At 38.1% G+C, this 19,190-nt stretch overlaps 1 protein-coding gene across 2 annotated transcripts in view; it reads right to left on the reverse strand.

Moving 5' to 3' along the window:
• Positions 1-19,190, reverse strand: part of PHF20L1 (PHD finger protein 20 like 1) — a gene marked incomplete at its 3' end in the record, with an annotated part of 56,172 nt that overhangs the window by 21,864 nt on the left and 15,118 nt on the right. The window contains exons 3-9 of one of the 2 annotated variants that reach the window (XM_081111273.1): positions 16,296-16,467; positions 16,070-16,154; positions 11,113-11,201; positions 10,820-10,897; positions 6,538-6,751; positions 5,845-5,970; positions 675-757 (exon numbers count right to left, since the gene is read on the reverse strand). In XM_081111273.1, the coding sequence (XP_080967399.1) occupies positions 675-757; positions 5,845-5,970; positions 6,538-6,751; positions 10,820-10,897; positions 11,113-11,201; positions 16,070-16,154; positions 16,296-16,467 (847 nt within the window). Of the gene's footprint in view, positions 1-668; positions 758-5,844; positions 5,974-6,537; positions 6,752-10,819; positions 10,898-11,112; positions 11,202-16,069; positions 16,155-16,295; positions 16,468-19,190 lie in introns of those variants that run through there. The other variant, XM_081111274.1, reaches the window with a different exon arrangement.

Genomic DNA, 19,190 nt, shown 5'->3' on the forward strand with positions numbered 1-19,190 from the left:
CTATGACTGTGTTCTGACAGCCTAACAGTGCCCAAGAAGTTAAGCCCTTGGAGTATGTAAGAGCATGCAGGTCATTATGTACAGGGATTGTGGGGATCTGAAGGCAGCCAAGGCAAAAATCTAGCAACCGCAACCTTCACTTTTAAATTCCTCTATTAGGTGGTTTAAAGACAGACCCATAATAGTTTTTTAAAATTCTTTTTTTGTAGTTATTAAAATATACATCCTAGCAAAAAAGGTATGGCTCATTGATCAATTCGTAAAACACATAGTCAGTCTAACAACACCAATCGTTACAATATAAAAGAAACTTCTTACAAAAGAAGCTTTATTAGATGTCCGAAACCCTGTTTTAACTCACAAATGGAAAGTATTTGTGTAAGGGTCTTTTTGTAAGCTGGTCAAAGGGATCCAGCTGGAAACTTATACCCTGGGAGGCCTGTCTCCAGGCCTTCAAATGTTGGAGACAAAGGCTTTAATGTCAGTCTATAGAAAATAAACGTGAAGTCTGTAGTTTGTACGCCTCAGAGAAGGCAGAGTTAAAAATATAGCAATGAATTAGCTTCCTATTCTCATATCTGACCGAAAGGGCAATTTCAATTACGTGGATATTATAGCTCCGTGATCATTCCAGTTGGGAACCTTGAAAAAAATCAAATGCTACCATTTCATACCTGCTCCAGCATTGGAGCCGTTTCACTGTAGTCTTCCTTTTTTTCAGCACCATCCACCCCAACAGCTTTGGATGCCAACAAACCTTGAGAAAAATTGTACAGAAATTGCTTATTAGAAAAAATGCTTTCACCCTACTTAACTTTACAAAATTTTAGCAGTTGTGAAGTCCCCCATACTTTTCAATATATAGGAAGTATTCACAAAAGTTTACCTGTCAAAAATACAAACATCCTTAATAATGACTCAAAGGAATGAATCAGAATTTGAAAGTTGATTACATTAGTTTTAGATATTACTCCTAAAGGTACCCTTAAAGCACTACACACATACATTTATTCTGTAAAAAATGTCTTCCTCTGATATATGAACTTACCTAAATATTACAGCCCCATTCTACAAATGATCAAATAATTTGGGAATTCCAATTTTCTCCAATGCATACCACTAAATCTCAATTTTGGAAGTCAGAATATTTTAACTGGAGTTAATATAATTAACTTTAAAAGACAGTAAGCCCTAACCGGTTTGGCTCACTGGATAGAGTGTTGGCCTGCGGACTGAAGGGTCCCAGGTTCAATTCCAGTCAAGGGCATGTACCTTGGTTGCAGGCACATCCCCAGTAGGGGGGTGTGCAGGAGGCACCTGGTCGATGTTTCTCTCTCATCGATGTTTCTAACTCTCTATCCCTCTCCCTTCCTCTCTGTAAAAAAACAAAAAAAGACAGTGAAACTCTGCTTTTAATTTATAAATTAAAGGCATTTACTTGACAAGTACCTTCAAGGAAGCCAAGTTTCTGAAAAGCGTGTATTTGTTTTTGCCTATGGCCACCAGACACACAAAAGGTCACCAAAAATCATTTCTGTGTCACTTCAAAGTTGTCCACATAAAATCTTTGCTTCAAAGGATGTGCAACAATCAAAAACCTAACAGTAAACTTACTACAGTTATACCACATATTACTGAAGCTGTCTACAGCACACTTAATAGGAGGAGAAAGATGCCCCCAAATGTCACATAATTTCAAGTTAGCCAGAGGCAACATTTCTTGACTTTTCCAGATAACTGTCAAAATGTTAAGTAATCTAAATAAGAATTCAAATATTAAAATTGTATTCTTAAAGTAATACTGCAGCCAAGTGTTAAACTAGGCAAAAAGCACCTTTTTTATTGGAAAGTTGAATATCTAGCACTCAGAATTGTACTTTAAAACAGAAAAGGCGAAATATAAAATTATGCTGTGGCTACATCAATGATTGGTGTTAAAACTGGTATTTTTATATATAAAACTGGTGATATAACAAACCATACAGCATTTGCTCAAGTCTCACACAATATCAAGTGTAGATTTAAATGGGAGAAAACATAATATATAAATAATTTTATAAAAATAGTCTATGAACCATAAATTCAATCCTAATTATATTAATGTAACTTCTGAACATAATTTTAGGCGACTGAAAAAGATGAAGCATGATATAGTTCTTTAACATTTAAAACCACATTCACTAGGGGTTTCTTCTCTAGCTAGTATTTTTGAGAATCAATAATACTAAAAATAGAAATAATTAGAGACATGAGTTCTTATATTACTTCTTCTAGGGGCTGGTCAAACAGGATAGATATCTGCTACTCAATTTCTTAAATATATCTTACATTTTGCTTCCTTTCATACCAGTGGTGGGAATACCTTTTTAAATCTTGTCAATAGATGGACTAGATCACAAACTACAAAATTAAAAATAAGGTACTACATGTTTAGAAAAACAAAATAATTCAGTCCCACTCTGTGAATTCAAGTTGCAATATTATAAACCCAATTAATGAAAAGCAATTCCCACTTAATGGTTTGTGAAGGAAAAATAAAGCTTTGTAATGTTCTTACAGAAAGCAATGGGGCACTTCATAAAAAAATAAGATTAGATTAGAAAATATAATACTTGGTATCTAGTGAATTCAAGTCTCAAATATGATCAATAAAAAGTTTTTCATATTTATATCATGCCATCTTACAAAAGAGTTACAGCCATAAACAATAAAGGGGACAAAAAATAAAATCTGGGCTTGAGGAGAGGACTCTGGCTACTGCTGCCAGAGATGAAGTCCACAATCCGTTACCTGGCCCTAATGTTCTGGGGAGAAATGCAATCTCCTCAGGAAATGAGAATTGGAAGGACACGGATACAAATGAAATTAATTCTAGTTCTTTGTAGATGTGTATTATCAACATATTACTAATAGGGCCTCCCCCAGAAGAATGTATCTAGAGAGTATCTTAACAAAATGAATGCTTAAGAAATTATTTAAATATCAAATAGAAGCAGAATATCACACACTCATGAGAACTACATCATGCTACACTGTAACTCACAAAGTTACAATTTCTCAGTTCTCTGCACTTTATCTATAAAGCACATGGTTGGTCTCTTGCTGCCACCAGGAATGAGCAGCAGAGACCAGAGCACCCTGCAACAGCAAAGGGAGGGGCAAGAGCTGAGTGCTCTCTAAATGTGTGGCCCATGCTTCATCCAGGATTCCAAAACCCAATATCCTTCCTGGTAGTAAGAATCAAATATTGCTGATATTATCATCAATAACATATTACTGGCCAATTCAAACTTCTGGGTTTTTTAAATTCTTTGTAAGATTCCTTAAGTTGCCCAAACAAATCTAAGCTGGCTGAACTTCTAGGCACTCCTAGAACTATTAGAAACAGACACACCAACTGCTAACATTTCTTCTACTCTACTGACAACCTGTATTTTAAAATCTATTCAAATTTGCTGGCAGTTTGCTTGAAATTTTGTCCAAAAGTCTGGACTCCTGATTCTTTCTGTAAAACTGTCTATTCCAGATCAGAATACATGAAGTCTGTAAGTGTCCATATGGCACGTTACATAATGAAAAGCAAAACTCTAGAAAAACATCTATCACTGTGCAACCATCATTTCAAGGTTCTACTTATTTGGAAACTTACGAAAAAAGCCATCCTATACCATTCCCTACATAGAAATCAGGTTTAGAATCTCTGGAGGGTGTATATATGGGAAAGAATAGGAGTGAATAAATAAATACATGAATTAAATGTATCCAGTGGCTGGTCCACTCAGTTCTAGCTTGAACTATTTTAAAAACAGTGGGGAAATCATCAGAACAGGCTGAGACGCTGCTATAGTCGCAGTCCTATTCCGCTCAGTAGCAAAGGGAAGAAGGACAAGTATAAGTGAGCTTGATAAATATAAATACACCGTAATTCCATCACAGAAATCGCCATTTTCCAATTAGTTTTCATCTGTTTTCATGGTCTACAAACAAAACTTACTGTACAGAGGCAAGCTTGAGTTTTACTCTTCAAAGACAACCGTATAATGTCTATTGTCTGTTTGCATGATATAGCTGTACCGTGAATCAGAAATAGATGCAGAGAGATGGACTATTCAAAAGATCATCATACATTCAATCCTCTGAATAAAAGGAAAAAATGATAATGGGTTCACATTCTAAACCTTATGTTTTTCTACCGCTGCCAAACTATCACGTGTTCATCTGAGACTCTCAGGGGCAGAGAAGACAAATCCCTCCACAGAGGGCACAGGGGGCTATTACACTCCAGTATTAGAATTCCTTGAGGCACATGGTGAATTGTTCCTCCCACTCCCCACTGTCTTTTCAAGGTCATGCAGAAGTAATGCATCACTGTGGAAGGAGCTGGTTTTGTTTTATTTTTTCTGTAAGTGTTGAGCTTGAACTTCTCAGTAAGGCACAGGCATGAGCACGCTGACTGAAAATCAAGTCAGGCCATCAGACTGGAGGAAAGCTCGGCACTGGGAGGCTGGCGGCCGCATCAGCTCCGTGTCACTGCACCGTCCTAGATCTCGGCTCCTCCAGCAGCGCTGCTCCCATCTCGGGGACCCGTGGGTTGGAAGTATTATTCTACTTCGGCCCCAGTGCACAGCACGAGGGTCCGTTACTATAACGCAAAACTCAAGTCTCAGGTTGCCATCATAACCATCACCTGGATAACATTTGATTCTGGCTTTCTCCAAAGTTAATAGTTTCTAAAGAAAAGGTGGAATGAATGAGCTTATTTTTAAATATTTCCTGTCCTGGGACCAAGTATACCCTTTATCAGAGAAAGGCACAAAAATCATATTCACAATGGGAAGCCTAAGGAAGTCTCACCTGTTGAAGTCAATAATATTACTTCTATGTGCACTGTAACAAAACAGTGGTTCTAAAGACCCTCAGCTCCAGAGCCACCGAGGGCTTCCACTCTTCAGAGCATGGACAGATGTTACATTTATTCCTGAATCTCACAAGGAAACCCAGCTTCTTCAAATTATTTAAAAGAATATCAACAAATAAAGGTTAAAGAGCTTTATTAAGTCAAAGGCTCTAAAACCATTCTGTCCTTAAAATAAGAACATAAGACTGAATAAAGTATTTTAACTGCCTTTTAACAAATACTCACAAAAGTTACATATGTTTACAACCTCTTTTAAAGACGACAGTCATTGGGCGGAATGGGCCTCAGAAGGGATGGGGCCTAGCACGACTGGCCCAATTCCAGGACTTAAATCCCTCCTTCTATGAGCACTAACCAGGCCAGGTTTCCAGTGTTTTGCATCGCTCTAACACTCCGCTTCCTAAATTACAACAAAGCATGGAGAAATAGGACCAGATCCTAGAGACCAACCGGAACATAAGGATAGAAACTTTAAAAACGTACAGATACTTTTACATTGGAAATTAACAGCTTCAGTGTTCACCTTTCCAACCACATACGGTGCCACGTTTAATGAGACTGACGGAGTAAGAATGTAAAATATTTAGAACCTCAGACAGTATGTCACCACAGGCTGACAAAAGCAGACAATTCAATTCTTATGGAACTACTCCTACCATCAAAGTGATCTGAAGACTGGGATTTGGTAACTTTGATCCTATGGACCCTCACAACACCCCTGTGAGGTAGGTAGAAGACAGGTGATCGCTTCACATTACACAACACAAAAAGCTGCCAGTTTTGAAAAAAGCTGACCTTGAAGAACCAGAGAGGAGCTGTCTTTCTAATTAACCAATTATGTTACCCAAAAGATACTCGGCTTTATTACAAACAAACCTCTCTAAGATCAAGCCCGCCAACCCCCCAAAAGAATCATTGTAGTTTACCAGTGATCTTGTTAAGCCGAGCTCTCTTTGCCTGAAACGAGTTGCCTTGATTATTTTTCCTCTTGTTTGACAATGTGCTCTCTGGCTGTGGAAAGACCATCTTTGGAACGTTCTCTACATGAAGTCCTACTTTTAACAGAACACATATATGAGGGTTTATATAGCATCCAAAGTTAAAACACACCATTTTTAAAAAATAAATAGCAAAAATGCTCTGCACTGAATTTTAATCTAGTGCTTAACATAAAACTTAAAAAAAAAAAACACCCACAAATCTCTACAGATTGACATATTAGAGGTAAGAACCACTAAACAGTTATTCTTCAGGAAAGAAAAACAGGAAGAGAATGACTGGCTGCATTTTCCATATTATATATTGAGATACTTGCAGAAGTCTTTAAGATTTTTTAGAAACATAAAACAAATAAAAGCCCAAACACCTACTACCAATAAGTTACAAATCAAAATCTTAACTCATTTCTATTCAAGAATATTGAGGGCATCCATTATCAAGTACCCATGTTAGACCACTAATTTTCAAATCTGTAAAATGCTAAAAGTTAACCACCATACCGTGCTGGGGGAAAGGCCTGATAATTTAACTATATGTTCAAATTATAGGTAGCCAAGGGGTTTGATTTGTTCACTATTCACTAGGTGACGAAGGACTAAATGTAAGAACATGTTTTATACCAAATGTATCACTAGACGTGGGCAGATCTTCCTTCTTCTCAACTTCTGGAGTGGCTACAGAAGCTGGGGTTTCTTCCTTCTTTGAAGGAACTTTAAACCATTTCCGCTCATCCTTCTCTTTCTCTTTATTGCTGTTAGCGCTTGTTCGAGGTTTGTTCCCTGTTTTATTCTTGGCTGCGGCTGCAGCAGCTGCTTTGACTAAAGCTATCCAATCCTCCAAAGGAAAAACACAAAACATGTGAAGCATTAAACATTCATCAAAATTTAATTACACTAATGAGTAAAAACATCTATCACATTTTCAAAGCTACCTTCACACGCACACAAATTTAAAAATCTACTTAACTATATTTATAAGGTACATCAACATGGTAGATTACAGAATAATTGAACGGTTTAGTTGGGTTTATAACTTTATATAAAACAGAAAAATATTCAATAACAAAAAAAATGTTCCTTTGGTATATTTTCTCAGGAATAAAATCTAAAATAACAAGAAACCTATGACAAATATGGAATACTACATGACATTTTGCCTTAGTACTTCAGGGTTTAAACGTGAAATTACAATTCTTTTCTGTAATATAACAGACCATAAAAGAAATGAGAAAAATGCTTAAGTGGCAATTCTGCAAAGATTAAAATAAATGTATTTTATTGAGTAGTGTTCCTTATTAAGACGAATGTTCCACTCAAAGTATGGTCAATTTCATAGCAATCAAGGTGTGATTTTATTAACGTTTAAAGCTTTCAAAGTTCAGACACCAACTTATTACAGCAGCTTTATATTCCTAGTGAATTTTTTTTAAAAGAGCTACTTGACTTGACCAAAGTAAAGTCCACACGCTCAGGCTCCAGATTCATTTCTCTTCCTCTACAACTTCCTGGGCCTGTGTTAGCTGCCATCTTCTGAGATGCAAATATTTATTTTTCCTGTATTTGTTGTTTGTTGCTAAATAATTTTGTTCTTTTATTTTTAACTAAAAATGCTTATAATGGGAAATATGGAAAGATGTAAAGAAGTGGTACTAATATTTAAATTTTCACAATTAAAAATTTTTTTAAAAAAAAGGACTATTTGTAATATCTCTAGAGAGTTAACCCTTCCTCTGAGGACTGCTAAGTTGTCAACGAGACCAATTCAGATTCAACCCAAATGGGTAATTAAATTCTTAGTCCAAGCAACCAAAAACAATTTCACAGCATCTAATGCATTTAACTGGAATTATACAAAATAGGTCATTAGCAATTCAAGTTGATGGCTGCTCAGTCTTGAAAATACATGGTGAGGGCAATAAGCCATTAAAGACAAACAAACAAAATCGAGGTCCCTATCTCCCGCCTGACTGAGCTGAACTGCGAACAGCACGGGACTGTACCTAGCATATTCATTCACCAATATTTTACTGGCTACCCCCCACACGTGCTGGGAAGCATGCTAAGTACTCAGCAGCTGCTGCCTGAAAGCCTCAGGAACACATGGGCCCTGGAGTGACCACATCCTTTCCTACCTGGAAAACACCAGCAGGCATTTAGCTTTCCCAGTATTTACACTATGTCCCCAGCACATATCTCATTAGAAAGCGAATTAGGACAAAATTGTGAAATAGAGGTTTATGTTTCTAGTTAAAAAAAAACAGATGTACCAGAACTGCCCAAACCATTTTACCTAGGACCACCCTTGTTTGGGGTCCCGTCCATAAGAAATTGACGGGCAAATAAAATGAACCAGCAGACAGTGTGACAGCAGAGACAGTAGAGTTATGAATAAACCAACGACCCTGGGAGGACAAAAAGGGTTAATTCTGACTGAAGAGGAAGGCTAGTGGAAGGCGACAGGGAAAGTGATGCCGGTTGAACCCTGAAGTGGACTCTGCTGGGAATGGGGCGGCGGAAAAGAAAACGGGCACCCCACGCAGAAGGGAAGCCACGGCACACAGGCGGCAGGGCACAGAGCGCACAGGAGGCGAAAGAGGGGTCTAGGGCCAGACTGAGCTGCGATGCGAAGCTGAGCCTTGGGAGTGACAGTGAAGCAGCAGAGAAAGAAAGCACCCGCCGGGAGGGAAGGAGGCTGAAAGACAGAGCCACAGCGGAAGCAGAAACCAGAGTGAGTGCGACCAGACAAGCAGAGAAAGTGCTCTCCCAGCAGAGAGCACGTGTTTGCAGACTTACTAAGGGCGGGTCATTTAATCTGGGGCTCCACACTGTGGGGAAAATTTTAAGTTGTTCGAGAAATGCTGAAAAACGCCAGGATGCAATCCATCCCCAGTGGTTTTCCATCTCCAGTAAAGAGAAAAACTAGGAGAAATCCAAATTCAAGTTGTTCCTTTTAAAACTGAAAGCAGAGCTGAAAAGGGGTTCCTGATCCTATGACATGTGAATCATGGGATCACTGCGGTTCTGTAATTAAGGAATTCTCTCGTTATTTTGCTCTTCTGGTTTTAAATGGGAAAGATTCACTATCAGAAATAACTGGAGTGATCTTTCCATGACCAGAACTAACGATGTGTTTCGAAGTTCTCCGCAGACACCGTGAAGGAGGGGCGCGAGGCCGCTGGGGCCAGCATGTCCGAAAGCAGGCCTGAGCTCGGAGGCACCGCACACGATGGCTGAGTGAGTTTAAGTGAGTCACTAAGTTCTCTAAGTTCGGAACTCCTCAGCTGTGAGACAGAACCATCAGCATATCTACGTCAAAGAATCTGCCACAAAATACCCAATAAAGTAATGTATGAAAAATAGGTTTAAAAAATAGTAAGAAGACTGTCAGAGCCAACCAATCCTGAACACTAGTGAGTTACATGTAAATTCTTTATCAATACCCACTGAAGAAGAAAAAATTATACGAGAGAAAAACCTAGAGAAAGCTTAGGGATGGGCATTTACATAGTGCATTTATTTTCTAGTTTAGTAAAAGAAATTGTATTGAATATCTTCCTAAGGAATTCTCAAAGTATTCAACATGTGAAGAGAATACACAAGGTTGGATTCTCTCAGCATTGCCCATACATCTGATTTAGCAAATTCCCTTGATGAAAACAAGTCAAAAACTTGTTGGGAAAATGACTCTCCTAAAACAAGATAATTTTATTAAAAACAATTCTACAACTATTTTAATGTGCTTGTTATTTAAAATTATGAAGAAAAATTAAAGAAAATATACTGCTACCAATATTTTCTTTCAGAACTTTGTATTTTGGCATTTATTTTAATATTAACTTGCATCATGATGTGACTAAAATACTTACTTCAACTAAATATCCAGTACATTCATTAAGTTAATTTTTACAACTTGCAATTTTGTCGCAAACCAAATTGGTTCAATGTTTCAATTTGGGGGAAAATAAAGTTTTAGGGCTGGGCCATCTCACAAACTTTTAAATAACCAGAATAAAAAAAAAGAGTAGTTAAAAAAAAAAAAAAAGAGCGTGAGAGAATTTTAATTAAACGTGTATATACTGAGTACGTTCACATTTACTCCATGTTTCCATGCAGTAACCAAGAAATCACACCACTGAGTGCTTAGAAGAACATTTTATTTATACATACAAGTAGAAAGACACAAAGCAATTTACTGATCAAAGCATTTCCATTTTAAATTGCATTTCATATTAATTGAAGAAAAAAATCTGCTAGCTGATCATTTCAAAAGCAAAATTTTGAAAACCAGGTGATTAACACAATCTCACTTCTAAGAAGATACCACAAATCATTTTTAACGTGTTGGTCTACGTTTGCAGATGACCACATGTACACCCCTGAGGGGAGCTGACCAGGTGATTTCAATGCATTTCAGGACATTTTTCACTCATGACATGGAACAAATATGTAGCATAAAAGGTACTTCCATATTAGACATTGTCACAGCCTACTTTCAATTTCTTAAAAATTAATTGTAGGTCCAGGTGCTGAAAAACCCAAATAACAGCAGAACTTAAAAGAAAATACTTTAAACTTCTACTGGCACCTTGTCTTCCCAGTATTTCAGGAAACAGTCAACCAATGGAATCCTGGTTTTAATTCTCCTTCAGAGGCTTACCGCGCATCCTTGCTGTGAGCAGGGCCAAGCCATGTAACACACTGCTCACAGCATGACTCAGAGAGCCCTGCCCGAAACAGCCTACAGAATGTCAGGTAAGCGCCTTTTAACAAGACTAATGACTATGATTCATAGAAGGAAAGAAGAAGATACGAAACTCAATATAAAATTGTATATGGAAATTTAACTTTCTAAATGATACTATATACCAGGAAAAACAAAATGAAGTTAAAAAAAGGCACTTACCTCACTTCCCATAGACTGGTTACACGATCCAGCTGGGTCGATAGGACAACACCAGCTTAGTGGATGCTGGGATTTCACCTGGAACAGAAACTAGTGACCTATAACTTTAGCAGATCTAAAGCCAAAGGAGCAAAAATCAAGTGTATAATTTACATTCTAACTTCTTTTTCTTGCTGCTATTTGGGGCTATCAGCACATAATCCTACAATTAGTTCACTTTAAATAGATATATGTATATTTTGATCAGTCACCATTCCAGAAGACATCCCTTTGGGAACGCTGAACACTCTTACCTGCCCCTTGGCATCCTCGGGCATGGCTTTAATGTGCATCCTTTTTAAACAACGAATTACTCCATCATAAAACTGAACTGTGAATGTCCCTGCAATAGGAGCAAGTCAGTCATTAGAAAACATAATTCCATCTTACAACAACACATGAAATCTAACAAGTAAAGCCTGACAGAAATAAGTATCTGTGCTCGTCATGACTGCGAACATGCTATCAGGTTCGGAACTCTGTCAAGTTTATTACGCTTATTTTCTCTTCCCCTCTAATAGCACCTCTGCTTTCCCTTTGAACAGTACACAAATTGAATCCTGATAAGTTAGTTGCATGTAATTCTCATCTTTACTGAAGGACTGTCAAGTTTACTTTGTAATAAATATATGTTTAAAGAATGTTAGATGTGTTATACTTGGACTAAAATCATTATTTACAAAAATGTAAAATATTTCTATAAACACTGCTCTCTTTCAGTCTCTTTCCAATGAACAGACAAAAAGATGTGATATGTGAAAAAGCCATTTTCTCAGGAAATAATCATTTCTTTGGCAACAATGCACTAGCAAGTAAGAATTACAGTTCTAGGCTTTTAAGCTAGAAAATACTCTACAGACCCCTGACATAAAAGTCCTCCAGTTCAGATTAACCCTGTAGCCTCCGAGGGGCCAAATGCTCGTCCCACGTCAGCTTCGCAGCAGCACTGCCATAACCCCAGCCCCAGGCCGCTCCCCTACCGCGTCCTCTCCCAAGGACTCCAAGTTCGTCTGCATGTTACAACGCACACTGACTTCTTGTAACAGACTACATGCTTACAAGCCAATAAAAGTCAGTACTATTAGAAAACAGAAATTCCAGTAGTTTCCTATCATTTCCTGTACAAGTGAGAGATGAGTGCCACTTTTAAGTAAGCAGACAGACACTTGGCCTTTATAAAGAAATATAAACAATAAGTGTGATAATTGGTATTACTGGCTTTGAAGCTGGCACAAAGCCAATGACATATATGTGCAAAGATTTTTTTAAAATATAATTTGAATTTCATATCCTATAATTAGCATAATGCACAATATTGCAGATATAAAGATCTAAACCCAAGTTATGAAAAAAAGCTGGTCAGTTAATAGCAAGGAGATAAAGACGGAAAATTCTGAGCATGCCACACCACACGTTCACCTTACACTGCCTCCTCCTGCGCCTGTCCTCTTCCGTCTTCAACATGGCATTCCCGTTCCCGATGAGAGCAGGCCCCTCCCTACATGACTGTGCACCCCGCTCCTTCCCTGCGTGACTCGCACCGTCCCCTCTGCTGTACGCCTCCCCCTTTCCTAACCCCAGCCCACTCTTCACGCATCAGCCCCTCAAATCCCACCCTCCTAGGAAAATACCCTTGACCGCTGTCTAGCCTGATGTGTCTCCTCTTTAAGACACATTACAAACACTTAGGAAGTCCACATCTGTTTAGATCTGTGAAGACTTTACAGTGAATAGAGGGCTTCCTTTTGCCTTTTTTTCCTTTTTCCTTTTATTAGGGGGTGAAGGAGCAGGCTCATCCAACACGTGGGGCTACAGAAATCATGAAATAAGTTCATCTAGGGGAGATTTTCTTTGTCTTTAAGACTTTTCTACATTTTGTTTTTAATTACAAAAGTACTACTTAAAACATCAAATAATACAGAAATGTGAAAGGAGAAAGTTAAAGTTTCCATCTTCTCAGGGTTAGTAATTAGTAATGACTTAATAATTTGGTATGTACCCTTAAAGATCTTTTTCAAAGCATGTATGTGTGTATACACGAGTACATAGGTTTTTGGGTTTTTACATGTGTTCTACAATTCTCTTTTTTAAAATATATTTTATTCATTTTTTACAGAGAGGAAGGAAGAGGGATAGTTAGAAACATCGATAAGAGAGAAACACCGATCAGCTGCCTCCTGCATACCTCCTACTGGGGATATGCCTACAACCAAGGTACATGCCCTTGACTGGAATCGAACCTGGGACCTTTCAGTCCACAAGCTGACGCTCTATCCACTGAGCCAAACTGGTCAGGGCTACAATTCTCTTTTTAATGTCATTTCTAAACCATAGTTCATTTAGGATCTTCTGTTGTAGATATTCTGGTCCTAAATTTGCCAATGTGATTTTCTTCAAAGAAGATAAGTCAGGTTTATCTTAAGTTTGAATGGCTCAGCCCATCCCTTGCTCCCAAGAGAAGGGCGGCTCCGAGCCCTGGGCAGCTCCCACTGGCTGTTGAGAGAGATCCTACCTAGTCATCATTTTTCATTCCCTTGCTTTTACTTTTTAAATTTTATTATTGACACTATTGTAGATGTTTCCCATTTCCCCTCTTTGCCCATTCTACCCAGCCCCTGCCTCCCCCCCATTTGGCCCACCCCACACTGCTGTCTGTCCACGGGCTAACCCTTTCACCTTCCTTTATCCAGTACTCTTCTCCCCTCTGACATTTGTCCATCTGTCCCACGTAACCATCCCTCTGGTTCTATATTGTTCGTCACTTTATTTTGTTCATTAGATGCCACATATTAGAGAGATCATATGTCTTTCTCTGACTGTCTTATTTCTGTTAGCAAAATCATCTTACCCATGCTGTCACAAAGGGAAGAGTTCCTTCTTTTTTACAGTTGTGTAGTATTCCATTGTATAAATGCACCACAGCTATTTTATCCACTCATTTACTGATGGGCACTTGGGCTGTTTCCAGATCTTGGCTATTATAAATAACGCTGCTATGAACTCAGGAGTGCATATATTCTTTCTGATTGGTGTTTTGGATTCTTAGGATATATACCCAGAAGTAGGATCACTGGGTCAAAAGGCAGCAATGATTTTTTAAAATATATTTTTATTAATTTCAGAGAGGAAGGGAGAGGGGGAGAGAGATAGAAACATCAATGATGAGAGAGAATCATTGATTGGCTGCCTCCTGCACACCCGACACTGGAGATCGAGCCTGCAACCCAGGCCTGTGCCCTGACCAGGAATGGAACCGTGACCTCCTGGTTCGTAGGTCGATGCTCAACCACTGAACCACACCAGCTGGGTGGCAGCAATGATTTAAAAAAAATAAATAAATTATATCTGCCAATGCTTTTCTAAGGTCTCACTTAAACTGCTCCTAAAATAGCAGAAACTGCAATCTGTATCATCACTCTTCCACTAATGTGAGCTTAACTTTCTATAGCACATGCCCACGGACAAGGAGTATGTTGTGGGTGTGTGTATGCATGCACTTGGGTATGCATATCCCCGGGGAGCTTTAAGCATGGAAGGAAGATCCCAAGGCTCACCACACTCAAAGAAACCGCTCTTAGTTAAATAAGCATAGTCTAAGTTTACTACGTTTTGTCTTGTTTTGGGTGGACACCATTATCCGACAGGACTGATTCACTACTTCTCCCTTTCCGTCCACAAATTGTTACTGACTGCGTCCTCCGCACTGGGCTCTGTACTTGACCCCTGAGGAGCCCACGTGTGTAAGACATGGGAACATGAGCCCAGCAACAGAGCTCTCCAGAAGCCTAAGTACACAGTGCAATAAAGGCCCCACTAGAGAAGGAGAAGGAACCCACAAAACTGTGATGTCCCCTCAACTCTTCCTGTGGAAAGGTGACTAGAGGTAATGAAATCAGAGCCATGTTTGTTACTTTAACTCATTAAGACAATACATTGGAATAAGGCCTTTGTAAAGTTATAATCATAAATTCTAGCTGGATGACTATGACTTACTTTTTCACACCTAACATTGATATATCTTTTTAAACATTCTCCTCTTCTATCTTCTCTTACCTATTTTTTCTCGTTTTTTGTTAGTTTAAAACCTCAGCTTAAATCTCTTCCATCATTCCCATCACCTCCAAATAAAATTCCAACTTACTTCTATTTTTTTAGTTCTAATTCTTTAGCAAGATTACAAGACACATATACCTATCCTTGCTTCTCTCTCCAGCCTCTTCCCCTGCTACCCTCTCCCCGTAAAGGAACCCTCCACTCCAGTCACGTCAGAGACCGGTTCCCAGCAGCGCATGCTTCGTCTTTTCCTCCGCATGCACCATTTCTTCCGCCAGAAAGGCCTTTTCGTTCCCTGTAACTGGCTTCCTTGCTTGCCTTTCAAATCCAGTTGAAAGGAAGGGTCCCCTTACTTAGATTAAATGCCCTTCTTGCAAAGAAGCTGTCACACGTGTGCTTCTTTAGTAAAAATAATGAGTGGTCAAGTTTAAGAAATAATTGTAACGGAAAAACTAATGTACTACCGACTTGAGAGATCTACTTACAAGTATTTCACAACTGTTTTAAAGGCTATTTTTAAATAAGAAATTTAAAAAATAAAATAAGTATGTTTCCAATAATGATTTAAATATTCTCATTCCTTTTCAAATTAATCACCCTATGAGTTCTGTTTTTTAAATTCATTATCTTTACAACAAACTTACTGGGTCTTATGACACACTACCACACCTGATTTCTGGGTTATTTTCAACATTTCTGATCATCTCAGTAACTTTTGCTCAGTATCAATATTAGATACTACAAAAGGCTATTAGGAAAATTAACCCTCAATTATCTATAAAAAAATTAAGAAAAATGGTACAAGGGAAAGAAGGAATAAAGGAAAGCCTCAAACTGAAGTTCCATACTCTTTCCTCAGCAAATATTGCAGAGTATTTCACTTCCAAGTTGAACTGATCTGAATTTCCCTCTAACTCTTCATCACTCTCTGGTTGAGATGAGCATCTAAAATTAGCTTAGACAACAAATGGAAAACAGAGAAATTGAAATAAAAAGCATACAACTTAAGCCTATGAACTGAAAACTGAAAAAATTTTACCAACTATATTTACCTCTACTAATTTAAACAGCTTATTTAGGCATTAATTAAAGTTAGCAGCATAGTTAAAATGCTACTGTTAATCCCATCTTAAATCTCAGATCACTTCGGATACATACCTTCTTTGTTAATTGCTTCGATCTTGGCAGGGTAATAGCGACAGTCTGTCCACCGAGCCAGAACTTCTTCTCCGGCTTTAAAATCCTAGTTTAAACAACTTTTCAGATCAATACCATGTATAATAAATAAGTGTTTCCTTAATAAAAACAAGCTTCTGCAAACTTTAACAGAATTCCTTTTAAATAGATGACTACACATCTAGCAAATGCAGAGCTTGCTACTTACAAAGAAATCCTCCTCATCCTTCAGGCCTTCCTTTCTCAGCGAGGGCCTCTCCAGGGGCCGCAGTCTATTGCTATCCCAGTAAATCCACTCGTCATAGCGATGACTCCAGCGCTCAAAATGGACCAACATCTTGCCCTCCTCATAGTCGATTTTTTCAATTCGTGATGGATACCTCAAAAATAAAGAGAAAATTCTTACCTTTGTTTACACACAGTATTAAAAAGTATGAACTACCACTTACGGTTAAAACCTCAAACCAAACAACGTGTCCATATTTTTAAACTATTGAACCAACAAAGTTTCCTTTCTTATTTTTGTCTTTTTTTTTAAATGATTGTTCTCAATACCTAATGAAATAAACACTGTGATAAATTCCCAGTGGAGCCTTAAACATATTCCTACTTTTGACCCAATAATTCCAATTCTAGAACTATAATATACAAAACATTTATCATAACAAAGAAATGTAAAATCATCTAAAAGCATGGTTAGAAAAACTGAAGACTATCTATAGCTATCCAAACTATGGTATAGCCACTGGTTGGAATATTACAGCATTTAAATGGGATGTTTACAAAGAATTTTTCTATACATTCCAATATTTTCCAATGAGAATCAATGATGGTGGAGAAAGCTCAGTTAAATCTTAAATTTAAAAATATAAAAATGACATCCATTGTTCTGCTTCACATGTGATGTTTCTCCTACAACTGCTTTCAAAGCAGAAATTAATTAACTCAATACTTTTAAAAAGGAAAACTGCTTCATCATTCCTAATGTACTCTATTAAATGTTCATAGATGACTCAATTTTTTTTAAAAAAGACCATTAAATAAACTTAAGAACTCAAAAATAGCACATGGTAGATGATTCAGCCATAATAGTTTGTCTTATTTTTGGTAGTTTGTTATAAATCTGAAATTTTCTTTTCCCTCTGGAGAATTAGCTTTAAATATAAAGCATGAGAGAAATTCAGAAATTGACTACTCCCTGCTTACAGACCACTCATGCGAGTCAAAGCTTCTATACACTTCGTGGGCTGACTCATTCTCTGTAGAGCCTGTTCCCCCACTTGGTTTAATGCTGGACTGCTTGGCGTTTCCGCAGACACTGCTCTGTCACACATTCATGCTTTTGCCCATTGTTTTCTCTGCCTCACCCTAAGCAACCCTTCCACTTCCTCTGTACACTCATCATTCCACACTTGGGTGAACGTGTAAGCACTTGCATGAAGACTTCCCCGACTCTCTCCCCGGTGCTCATAGCACCCATCTCATCACAAAAAGTCATACTTTTTAATACTGTGTGTAGCTTTTAGGTTCCTAAAGCACATGCTGTGCAGCATTTGCTGCCCTTACGACACTAACATGTGACACACAAAAAGGATCCTGTGGTCAAACAAGCTAAGAAAATATTGGATGTTAAAAAGTTAAACTGCTTTCTAATTGAAAGACTTCTTGATCCCGTTAACAGATGGAGATAAAGCATTTACTATTATCCACAGAATAATTCTTAACATGTCTTGGGTAGGGAGTGTTAGGGAACACGATGTAAGAAGCCGATCTGGCCTGTGAGCTTCGGGAATAACTGAGGCACATCCACCTTGTATCCCACAGCACCCAGGACAGTGACAGACAGACAGCCACCCAGGAAATGCAGAGCATGTGCAGGAAAAGACAGTGCATATTTCTTCAGAACTAAGAAGGCCACTGCCCCCATTACAACCTGAAGTTGGCTCGTACTCTGGGTCTTTGGGGAGCGGGTTGGGTGAGGAAATACTTTGTTAGAGAGAGGAATAAGAATGGACACAGCGGTGTGCCCACTGAGAAACGGTGCTCTAGTGCTAATCGCTGGCAGTGCTGCTCTGGTTTGTTTGTTTCTGCTGCTCTGGTTTTGAAAATATAAAAACTGTCAATAGCATTAAGGGAAGCCAGGAATTTCATTTCTTTTTCAACATTCACTAACCACTTAACTTCTATAAAGAGATTTTCTATCAGTTATAAAAACTGATAAATTTCTCCCCAAACATAGAAGCCTCTAATTTCACACATTATCACATCTTTTAAATTTTGAGTAAAAAGTGAGGGGCTTGTTCTTAGGATCCTTCACATTCTAAATGTACCCAACCCATATACTTGAAACATTTCTCAAAGGGAGATGAGTAGCAGAAACAGAGGCAGGCGTTATCTTTATTGTCACAATACGATTCAATTCAGTGAGATCAGAATCTGAGTTCAAATCATTTAAACCTGGACTGCATTTTTAAGTAACTTATAGTTTTCCGAAAGTACTTCAAGTTCTATTGGCTGAGAGGATGCTAGATGCAACCACCAGACTAAAACTTAAACCCGGGGAACTTCTTCAGGATAATTAACACGTTATACTCTTTAGAAAGTAAACATCTAGAGTTATGTAAACTTTGGATGAAGGCCAAGAATTAAGTAACACAAATACCCAAGATATTCTATTTTAATTTTTACAATGTCTACTAATCTAACTTTGAATCTTAAACAGGTGTCATAAATAATACTATTAGCAAGAAGTTCCAAATTTCTGTTCGTTCATTCAACATACCCTTGGGGATCTATTAAGATTAAGGCACTTGTGAGGCACTGCTGGTAGGGAAAAAGAAACATCAACTCCTACCTTCCAGGAGCTTAGCTCAGAGTCAGGTGAGGAGACAGAGGAGAATCAGAATCTGTACTGAGAATCAATTTGTGTCCAGCTCTATGTTCTTTCCACAGTGAGTGTCAACTGTTCTTTATATACCCTATCTCACTGGATCCTGGTATCCACCCACAGTATAGATATCATAGTCCCCATCTAACAGATGAAGATGAAGAATGCCTAATACCTGCAGTAGAGTATTCAAAACTAACTGGCACAAAAGCCTAT

This window comes from Myotis nattereri, assembly GCF_964212035.1.
Source record: "Myotis nattereri genome assembly, chromosome: 17".
NCBI lineage: Eukaryota > Metazoa > Chordata > Mammalia > Chiroptera > Vespertilionidae > Myotis > Myotis nattereri.